General features: G+C 45.3%; 1 protein-coding gene across 1 annotated transcript; it reads right to left on the bottom strand.

The window, feature by feature from the left end:
* Positions 1 to 9,907, bottom strand: ppid (peptidylprolyl isomerase D). Its single transcript, XM_080526031.1, has 10 exons — positions 9,766 to 9,907; positions 8,701 to 8,841; positions 7,145 to 7,251; positions 6,502 to 6,690; positions 6,145 to 6,267; positions 5,385 to 5,491; positions 3,312 to 3,456; positions 2,381 to 2,467; positions 2,079 to 2,121; positions 1 to 1,874 (listed from the first exon to the last, which is right to left on the bottom strand). Exons 1-10 carry the CDS (start codon positions 9,848 to 9,850, stop codon positions 1,786 to 1,788), a joined length of 1,116 nt encoding a protein of 371 aa, XP_080382157.1. The 5' UTR covers positions 9,851 to 9,907; the 3' UTR covers positions 1 to 1,785.
* Positions 9,908 to 11,216: the final 1,309 nt, after the last annotated feature.

Raw genomic sequence — 11,216 nt, 5'->3', positions numbered from 1 at the left:
CATGTTTCAGTGTCTGTTTATTTCTCTCACACACACGTCTCAAAAACATATCAAAAACATATTTCATCTGTAGAGTTAAGTTGTGTTTTTTATTTTTTTGTATTACAGCAATTCAATGAGCTCTGTTGCGCCGCTCCAACCGTTAAAAATGTTGTGTCTTCATTAAGGCTTTACAGACAAATAAATAAAGGGGAAACAGTAACATGACAGAATCTTTGACGCCATCAAAATCACTCAGCAGGCTTACAGTGAAATTCTGACAGGTTGAAACTTTCTTTTAAAAAAATCTATAAATATTTCCTTACGTATTAGTCATAGTTAATTTCAGTTACCCCTGTGTCCCACTCATGAAACATCAAAGGAACTTGGATGGAAAGATACATATTTTCCAATATACAGGTGCTGGTCATAATTAGAATATCATCAAAAAGTTGATTTATTTCAGTAATTCCATTCAAAAAGTGAAACTTGTATAATGTATACATTCATTCCACACAGACTGATATATTTCAAGTGTTTATTGCTTTTAATTTTGATGATTATTACTGACAACTAATGAAAACCCCAAATTCAGTATCTCAGAAAATTTGAATATTACTTAAGACCAATACAAAACAAGTTTTTTTTTAAATGTTGGCCAACTGAAAAGTATGAACATGGAAAGTATGAGCATGTACAGCACTCAATACTTAGTTGGGGCTCCTTTTGCCTGAATTACTGCAGCAATGCGGCATGGCATCTTCCTCTTCACAATACCCCATAGATTTTCTATGGGGATAAGGTCAGGCGAGTTTGCTGGCCAATTAAGAACAGGGATACCATGGTCCTTAAACCAGGTACTGGTAGCTTTGGCACTGTGTCAAGCAAAATCAGCAAAATGTACTTTCATCAGAGAACATAACTTTGGACCACTCAGCAGCAGTCCAGTCCTTTTTGTCTTTAACCCAGACGAGACGCTTCTGACGCTGTCTCTTGTTCAAGAGTGACTTGACACAAGGAATGCGACAGCTGAAACCCATGTCTTGCATACGTCTGTGTGTGGTGGTTCTTGAAGCACTGACTCCAGCTGCAGTCCACTCTTTGTGAATCTCCCCCACATTTTTTAATCGGCTTTGTTTCACAATCCCCTCCAGGGTGCGGTTATCCCTATTGCTTGTACACTGTTTTCTACCACATCTTTTCCTTCCCTTCGCCTCTCTATTAATTAGCTTGGACACAGAGCTCTGTGAACAGCCAGCCTTTTTAGCAATGACTTTTTGTGTCTTGCCCTCCTTGTGCAAGGTGTCAATGGTCGTCTTTTGGACAACTGTCAGGTCAGCAGTCTTCCCCATGATTGTGTAGCCTACAGAACTGGACTGAGGGACCATTTAAAGGCGTTTGCAGGTATTTTGAGTTAATTAGCTGATTAGATTGTGGCACCAGGGGTCTTCAATATTGAACCTTTTCACAATATTCAAATTTTCTGAGATACTAAATTTGGGGTTTTCATTAGTTGTCAGTAATAATCATCAAAATTAAAAGCAATAAACACTTGAAATATATCAGTCTATGTGGAATGAATGTATACATTATACAAGTTTCACTTTTTGAATGGAATTACTGAAATAAATCAACTTTTTGATGATATTCTAATTATATGACCAGCACCTGTATGTGAGAATCGGATGGCTATCAAACAGGGGCTATATCATAGCTGCCCTGGCAGAAACAACTATATCGGCAATATTCAAATATTGAGAGATTTTTTTAAAGGCTACGTCAGATGATGTGTGTTTGATGAAATTATCAGGCAAACATTTTGGAATATATTTTCCTCTCTTTCTCCTTCTCTTCTCTCACTTTCAGCTGCACTCTCTTCATTTCGTTACCGATGGCTGTGGGGAGAGATTATTAAACATTAAATTAACTTCTCAGACCACCACCCCCCGCCGCCCCACCAAAAATGATGAGGCTCCAAATCCAAGCTGGCATATTAACAACTTTTTCAGAGAATTGTATAAAGATTTGAAGCAAAAAGTTCCTCCACAAATAATTACCCCTGTATTGCCAGAAGGAGGAAAAAAATAACAAAAGCTTACCTTTGTCCTCGGGTGCAATCTCCAGAGCCTTCTTCAGCTCGCTCTGGAATGAGAAAAGTTGAGGGAAACAATTCACAGAGTCAACAAATAATTTCTACCCATCCGACTATCGATCATTTCCTCAAATCAGTGTTGACCTCTTAATCCTCTAAATCTCGTGTCATCGGCTCTATACGAAGCTGGAGCGTTTCCCATCAGAGGGGGCTTGGATAGCAGCCTACTCGTCTCATGTCTAGGTCAGACATCTCTCAGAAGACACAGGGACCGCTATAGGAATGTCTTGATATTGTGTGTGTGTTTACCATGGCTTTGCTATATTCCTTCATTCCCTGCCAGGCCTGCGCCCTCCTGAACAGAGCCTTGGTGTTGGACTGGTTCAGCTCCAGGGCCTGGAGGGGGAGAGAGAAGAAAGAGAGATCTATGTGAGTCCAGATATAGAGAAGTACATAAATATAGGTATTATTCTACTCTAAGGATTGGGAAGGGAAAGACTGGTGGAAATTCTAAACTCACCCGATTCGTGCACCTCTATTACTAACACACACACCTCTATTACCAACACACACACACACACACACACACACACACACACACACACACACACACTATTACCAACACACACACACACACACACACACACACACCTCTATTACCAACACACACACAACCTTTGTAGTTCCTAGATTGTTTCTTTCCTTTGCCCAACAGTACATAAACACCTCTACTGTAACTCTACCTTTACAGTAGAGGGGTAAACCTCTGACCTTTGCATGTTAGTATAGTGTAGCCAGAGGAGGGTGTGTCTCTGCTTGGGGGGTGTGTGTGTGTGGAGGGGGGGGTCTGCTTGTGGAGGGTGTTGGTGTCTCTGCTTTGGGAGATTGAGGGTGTGTGTGCGTGTGTTGGTGGGGTTAGCTTGGGGATGGTGAGGGTGTGTGTGTGTGTGTGTCTCTGCTTGGAGAGGGTAAGGGTGTGTGTGTGTGTGTCTGCTTGGAGAGGGTAAGGGTGTGTGTGTGTGTGTGTGTGTGTGTCTGCTTGGAGAGGGTAAGGGTGTGTGTGTGTGTGTCTGCTTGGAGAGGGTAAGGATGTGTGCGTGTCTCTGCTTGGAGTGTGTGTGTCAGGTTTCCTACCTCGTCACAGCTGTCCCATGGTGTGTGTGTGTGTGTGTGTGTGTCAGGTGTCCTACCTCGTCACAGCTGTCCCATGGTGTGTGTGTGTGTGTGTCAGGTGTCCTACCTCGTCACAGCTGTCCATGGCGTCCTGCCACAGCTCCAGCTTCAGCTTGCAGGCGGCTGTGTTGAGGATGCAGCTCAGAGCGATGGGCTCCAGCCTCTCGTGCGCCTTCTCCTCCTCCAACTTCTCCCCCCCCACCTCCAGGTACCTGAGGGGAGGGGGAGGGGGCGGGGTGTTAGCAGAAGGCAGTTTCCATTAGAGTGATAAGCTTTGGTTTAATTACATTTTAATTGGTTTCATTCCTAGACTTTAATGGTGTTAATGGGACAGGATGTGTCTGCAAGTTGAATGATTGTGAATGTGTGGAGACAGTTCTTTGTATTGTGCTGCAGACATGGGAGCCATGCACAATGTCCTCTGGACAGAGAGAGAAATATTTATTTTGGGGGTAATAAATTACATTTTTATTTTGGGAAAGAGAGATCAATGTTCCATTTCAGACTGGGTGTTTGGTATATGCTCCTGCTGCTGGGTGTTAGTTTAAAAGTAGTAAAAATACCTTATGAAGTGTGACCCGTTCACACTGCTGCTAATTACACTTTTATGGGGGAACTGAGACGGCCCCTGGCATAGATTACGTTATCTTATGATAACTGATGGAAAGATGATTCAATAATGGTGTCTGCTAAATGCTGTGAATGGAGGGAGAGAGAGGGGGGGTGAGAGAGAGAGAGGGGGGTGAGAGAGAGAGAGGGGGGGTGAGAGAGAGAGAGAGAGGGGGGGTGAGAGAGAGAGAGAGGGGGGTGAGAGAGAGAGAGGGGGGGTGAGAGAGAGAGGGGGGGGGTGAGAGAGAGAGAGGGGGGGGTGAGAGAGAGAGGGGGGGTGAGAGAGAGAGGGGGGGGTGAGAGAGAGAGAGGGGGGTGAGAGAGAGAGAGAGGGGGGGAGAGAGAGAGAGAGGGGGGTGAGAGAGAGAGAGAGGGGGGTGAGAGAGAGGGGGGGGGTGAGAGAGAGGGGGGGTGAGAGAGAGAGGGGGGTGAGAGAGAGAGAGGGGGGGAGAGAGAGAGGGGGGGGGGAGAGAGAGAGAGGGGGGGTGAGAGAGAGAGAGGGGGGTGAGAGAGAGAGAGAGGGGGGGAGAGAGAGAGAGAGAGAGAGGGGGGTGAGAGAGAGAGGGGGGGGGGTGAGAGAGAGGGGGGGGGTGAGAGAGAGAGGGGGGGTGAGAGAGAGAGAGGGGGGGGGTGAGAGAGAGAGAGGGGGGGTGAGAGAGAGAGAGGGGGGTGAGAGAGAGAGAGGGGGGGAGAGAGAGAGAGGGGGGGTGAGAGAGAGAGGGGGGGGTGAGAGAGAGGGGGGGTGAGAGAGAGAGGGGGGGTGAGAGAGAGAGAGGGGGGGAGAGAGAGAGGGGGGGGGGGAGAGAGAGAGAGGGGGGGTGAGAGAGAGAGAGGGGGGTGAGAGAGAGAGAGAGGGGGGGAGAGAGAGAGAGAGAGAGAGGGGGGTGAGAGAGAGAGGGGGGGGGTGAGAGAGAGAGGGGGGGTGAGAGAGAGAGAGGGGGGGGGTGAGAGAGAGAGAGGGGGGGTGAGAGAGAGAGAGGGGGGTGAGAGAGAGAGAGGGGGGGAGAGAGAGAGAGGGGGGGTGAGAGAGAGAGAGGGGGGTGAGAGAGAGAGGGGGGGGTGAGAGAGAGAGAGAGGGGGGGTGAGAGAGAGAGGGGGGGGGTGAGAGAGAGAGGGGGGGGGTGAGAGAGAGAGAGAGGGGGGGGGGTGAGAGAGAGAGAGGGGGGGTGAGAGAGAGAGAGGGGGGGCGAGAGAGAGAGAGGGGGGGAGAGAGAGAGAGAGAGGGGGGGGGTGAGAGAGAGAGAGGGGGGGGGGGTGAGAGAGAGAGAGGGGGGGTGAGAGAGAGAGAGGGGGGGGGGTGAGAGAGAGAGAGGGGGGGTGAGAGAGAGAGGGGGGGAGAGAGAGAGAGGGGGGGGTGAGAGAGAGAGGGGGGGGGTGAGAGAGAGAGGGGGGGGGTGAGAGAGAGAGGGGGGGGGTGAGAGAGAGAGGGGGGGGTGAGAGAGAGAGGGGGGGGGTGAGAGAGAGAGAGGAGGGGGGGGTGAGAGAGAGAGAGGAGGGGGGGGGAAGAGAGAGAGAGAGGATATTACTTTACCTGAGTGCTTTGGAATACTTCTTGATGGCTGATTCCCAGTTCTGGCTCTTGAAGAAGTTGTTGCCGATGTTCTTGATGTCCTCAGCAACAGAGAGCACTTTGTCAACCTAAGAAGGCACCAGTGAGAGAAAAAACCCAAATGTTTAAAGTCAAAGAGCAGAGAGATACCTACATGTTTAAAGTCAAAGAGCAGAGAGATACCTACATGTTTAAAGTCAAAGAGCAGAGAGATACCTACATGTTTAAAGTCAAAGCAGAGAGATACCTACATGTTTAAAGTCAAAGCAGAGAGATACCTACATGTTTAAAGTCAAAGAGCAGAGAGATACCTACATGTTTAAAGTCAAAGAGCAGAGAGATACCTACATGTTTAAAGTCAAAGAGCAGAGAGATACCTACATGTTTAAAGTCAAAGAGCAGAGAGATACCTACATGTTATAAGTCAAAGAGCAGAGAGGTACCTACATGTTTAAAGTCAAAGAGCAGAGAGATACCTACATGTTATAAGTCAAAGAGCAGAGAGATACCTACATGTTTAAAGTCAAAGAGCAGAGAGATACCTACATGTTATAAGTCAAAGAGCAGAGAGATACCTACATGTTTAAAGTCAAAGCAGAGAGATACCTACATGTTTAAAGTCAAAGAGCAGAGAGATACCTACATGTTTAAGGTCAAAGAGCAGAGAGATACCTACATGTTTAAAGTCAAAGAGCAGAGAGATACCTACATGTTTAAAGTCAAAGAGCAGAGAGATACCTACATCTTTAAAGTCAAAGTCAGCGTCCTCAGGGAAGTCGGGGTGGATGTCTCCAGAGCCATCGTCAGGTGCTACTCCCAAGGCCTCACCCTGTTTATGTTCACCACACTCTGAGATTACGCATGGCTAGAGGGGGAGAGATGGGGAAAAGACGTGTTAACAAACGTTAGTCATAACTCATCGTACACAGGCCACAAGAACCCTGGAATACATCCATTCTTTGCCTGCTGCTGGACAAAGCCACGATCAAACCATTTGACCACTTTTGAACCCATACCGTTTGAACAGGCCCAGTAGATTGCCAGGTAGGCATTACAAAGCCAGCGGTAGTTTCTCTCATTCATTCCCTCCTTCATTTACCTTCACCGGTGTGTCCTCATTGGTCTCCATGGCCTCCAGCATCTTGACCACGCCCAAGCCCTTCAGCATCTGTCCAAACACCACGTGTTTCCCGTCCAGGTGGGCGGTCGGCACCGTGGTGATGAAGAACTGGGAGCCGTTGGTGTTGGGCCCGGCATTGGCCATACTCAGCAGGTACTCTCTGTCATGCTGGGGGGGGGGGGGGGGTGGACTCATTCAGTGCCACGGGTGAATAAAGTCTCCCCAAATTGTCAACATTCTACAGTGCCATGGGTGGCTTTATTCATCAAATAGCAAAATTCATTTAAAATGTATTTAATCTATTTTTGTAATATATAGTCTGTGAAAAAGAGCTATACAAATGTAATATATTATTATTATTATTATTATAATTATAATAATAAAATGACGATGCTTCATTTTGTAGCCAATCAAAGTATTGTTGCTCTGTAAACACCACTCTTAATAACACTGAGTGTTCTGGAATGCTTTGGCAGTTGGTGAGTTCAAGCAACCACATGCCCGGCCAAACAAACAAACTATCCGAAAATGTATTTGATTGAAACTGCTATCTGATTTGTTCTGTGGATTTCGCACAGAGCTCTCATTGTGTTTCGCGATGGTGTTCAAACCTCTTCTTTACCTTGTAGTGGAAGTTCTCATCCTCAAACTTCTCCCCATAGATGCTCTCCCCTCCGGTACCGTTCTGGTTGGAGAAGTCTCCTCCCTGGATCATGAACTGTTTGATGACTTGATGAAACAAGATATGGACAATAAACTCACAGGTCAGGTCAACAATCTAGTGTTTTTTTTGTTTCCATGGGGATCGATCTCCAGCAATTCAGATTCAGATTCGATTTAATTGTCATTCAGAGTATAGTACAAAGACAACGAAATGCAGATTAGCATCTGACTAGATAGTGCATAGTGCAAAAGCCATAAAGGGATGGACAGATATATGTACAGTGTGATACAGATAAGGGATAAGATATGTACAGTTAAGATATGTGCAGTATGATATGTACAGAACAAAGGCAATGGATATCAAGTTTTTTCTTCTATCAGTGGCCCCGGGCCTGAGCTAGATTACTCTTCCTGCAACGAATGGTGGACTGCTGATTCACATGCTTAGTATTCAAATGTATTGATTGTAAGTCGCTTTGGAATAAGGCGTCTGCTAAATGCCAAAAATGTAAATGTAAATATCAATACAATATAGTTAGGGAATATGTACCGTCTGCAAAACAGCAGTGGTGCAAAAGCTAAGTTGAAGTCCTGAGTGTTATAGGGGGAAGCAGTCTCCAGCAATAGCCTTCCATGTCCTTAGGCCACTATAAAACATGTAATCATCACGTTCAGGGTTCTCCCCAAAGAATAAAAGAGTGGTGCTGCGCCACAATGTAAAAATGTCAAGGCAAATTAAACTATATATTTAGTAATGATATGAGTAATGAGTAATTATCTTTAATCGCCAATGACGCCGTTGTGAAAGTGTTATGATGTTCCTCTGTGAATTCAGCATTTTAACTGTATTTTTCTGCGCTTTTTTCATGAATAAACCAGAGTTGGGTTTTGATAATGCAGCCCAGTTTTGATAATGCGCTGTTGTGGGCGGTGACTCAGCCGGTAGAGCCGGTGTCATGATCGCAAAGTCAGCAGCTCGGCGGTTCGAACCCCGACTGGCCACATGTCGAAGTGTCCTTGAGCGAGGCACTGAACCCCTAATTGCTCCTTCTAAGGCTCTGACCCCTTGCCTAGAGCACACTTTGTTGTACTACGTTGTGCAATGACAACGGTTGAATCTTCTTCTTCTTTAACAATCCTGCGGCGAACCCTGAAGTTCAGTTGAAACATGTAGACCACAGTGCCAATATGCATCTAGTTCATTGTCCCAGTTGTCTCAGAACTTTTAATCTGGACCAGAATGATCCTGATTCTTTTTTTCCTATACAGGATCACATCTATCTGGCTGACTTCGTATAGGGGAAATCTGACAGCTCAATCTGATCCTGGATAGCAAAAAAAGAACCAGGGTCATTCTGATCCAGATGAAACGTTTTGAACAACTGGGCCTTGGTGATTCTAAACTGACACGAAACACAATGTTCACAAACTTCAAGGTTTTTTGGGTTGTATTATATAGTAAGTAATGGTCTGAACTCGGTTTGAAACCTTGGAATATAATGGTTTCATACTCACTTCTGTGAAAGGGACATCCTTTGAAGTGGAGAGGTTTCTCTGTGGTTTTGCCGATGCCCTTCTCGCCGGTGCAGAGGGCTCGGAAGTTCTCCGCGGTTTTGGGGACGACGTCGGCGAAGAGCTCGAACACGATTCGGCCAACTGAATGAATGAATGAATGAATGGTCTTTATTGTCATTAATACAGTACAGGTACCATACAACGAAATTTAGGAGGGGGGGCTCCCCTGGTGCTAGGTAAAAAATACTAAAAACAAGAAGGGAAAAGAGCTGGTTTACATAAATAAAGGCTATATCCACTATCCACTATACTATACTATACAAATAAAACACTGTGCTGTACTCTATGCTATGCTATAAATATCCTAACATTTCCTATCTCTGAACCTTCTGTACACGAGGGTTGTCATATTGCACATAGTGTTATTGCACATTCATTTAAAGTGTCGCAGTTTGCAGGTTTGAAATGTTCACAGTTGTGTTTCAGTATTGCACTTGATTACAATCGAGTAGCTGCCATCAAATTGTCTAGATTGTCCAGGGCCTAGAACCTAGGTCTTTGCTGTGTTCAGGGCCTGAATGGCCCTGGGGTAGAAGCAACTAGGGACAACAAAGGACGGACACACACGCACAAGACATGTGGGACCAGGTTGGGCTGAACGTAGGAGATCCGAGAAGGATCTACAATCTGTCGTCAACACGTTTATGTTATGCCGAAAAGATGAAAGATGTCCACCAGGAGGACAAACACGACTGGTGGTTGATGCTGTTTACGGTGGAACAGACATGACTGACCACGCTTTGACATTTGGTCAAGATAGGAATAATTAAAAGACAGCGATATAGACAATATACTACAAGAACAATTAGCACAACATAGTCTATCACTAGAGTGCCCGTGGCAGGGTTAAGGTAACAGCTCGATGTTCTTCATTCAACAACATGAATGAATGTCTTTTTTTTCTCCAAGTCACCGGCTAGCACTGATGCTAGCTCACGTTAGCTAACTTAGCTTATCCAGCAGTTTGTATGAAATAGATGAGCTTTATGAACAAAATGTCCTGACCTCTTTCTCCACCGATGTCTACGTCAAAAAAGACACATGGGTTTTCTGGCTTGGAAGGTTTGCCGACCGGAGTTGGATTAGACATGTTTTTAAAATTGTTGGATTACAAAATGCTTAGCTAGCCACTTGTCTGGTTGTCCGGTTCAACTGTGAGCGTCGATCTCGGAGACCGCGAGATTTCATTATTTCCTCTTCGGTTTGTCGATTCCCGTTACGGCTGCTGAAACTGTTGAAAAGAATATACCGCCGTCTACCGACCTGGTGCTGCAAGCACATGTGAGAAACGTTGTATCTCATTTCTAATATCTTTGATACACCAGCAAAACGTATGCAGTTACATTGTATTTATCTATGTCCTGTTGATTTCACTAAAATCAAATAAACGTTCAAATGAGTGATTAACCGATTTGTAGCCTACTAGGGACAGTAGCCGTTAACCAGGCGAGGGACGGATTACCAGGGCCCCCAGGTGTTCAAAACTTTAAATCTGGATCACTTTTAATCTGGATTTGTTATCCAGGATCAGATCTATCTGGCTGATTTCCAGGCGTATCTAGGGGAAATCAGCCATCTGATCCTGGATAGCAAAAAATAATCAGGATCATTCTGATCCAGATTGAAAACGTTTTGAACAACTGGGCTCAGCAAGTTGAGCTGAGAAGACGACTGGGGTCTGTCTGGCTCATTACAAATACATTGTAAATTCCAGAGCGGAAAAGCCCCCATCTTCAACTGACCTATTTGATCTATTTGAGTCAGCAGAGTTATCTAAGACAGACTTTGCGGAATGTAGCCTAATGGCTTTTTGGTGTGCAGACGGATTATCAGTTCTTGTCATAGTTTTATCTCATGTCTGAATCGGAGACAGAGCTGAAGACGATGACCTGTGTGATATCCAATATGTGGTAGAAAATAACACCTTTTTGTATCCCAGTGAGAGTCAAGTAAATGGCTGCAGGTATAGTATACTCACATCGTTGAGTAGTTGAGATAAGTTAGGCCATTATATGGTGTGACAAGTTTAGAGCTTGAACGTTTTTGAGCTGCGACAGCTCTGTGATGAAGCCTGTACGCCTACACTGACAGAAAAATAATTGAGAGACAATTCCAAGAAATCATTTCATTTCCCTCCTGAGTTGTCATTGTTTTTACCTGTTGTATGAATTCTGTAGGGATGCACTTTTGAATTGAAGTCAAGCCGAATACATGAATAAATGCATACGTAGCAATTTAACAAGCGACATGACTGCAGTGTACCCGCAGGTTGAGAACCACACAGACAATGAGAACCATTCACATGAGACTCACAGTCTCCAATGTTGAGTAATGACAGAGAAGTAAGTTAAGTTTGTTCACTTTTATAGACACGAATGAGATGTTTCTCAAGCAACATTCATTCATTCCTGTGTGGTCCCAGGTCTTCCACACAACATTGACGGCTGGTTGAGTGA

Source organism: Nansenia antarctica, assembly GCF_963989245.1.
Source record: "Nansenia antarctica genome assembly, chromosome: 3".
NCBI lineage: Eukaryota > Metazoa > Chordata > Actinopteri > Argentiniformes > Microstomatidae > Nansenia > Nansenia antarctica.
Note: the sequence above shows the minus strand (reverse complement) of the source record. Positions and strands in the feature narration are given on the sequence as shown.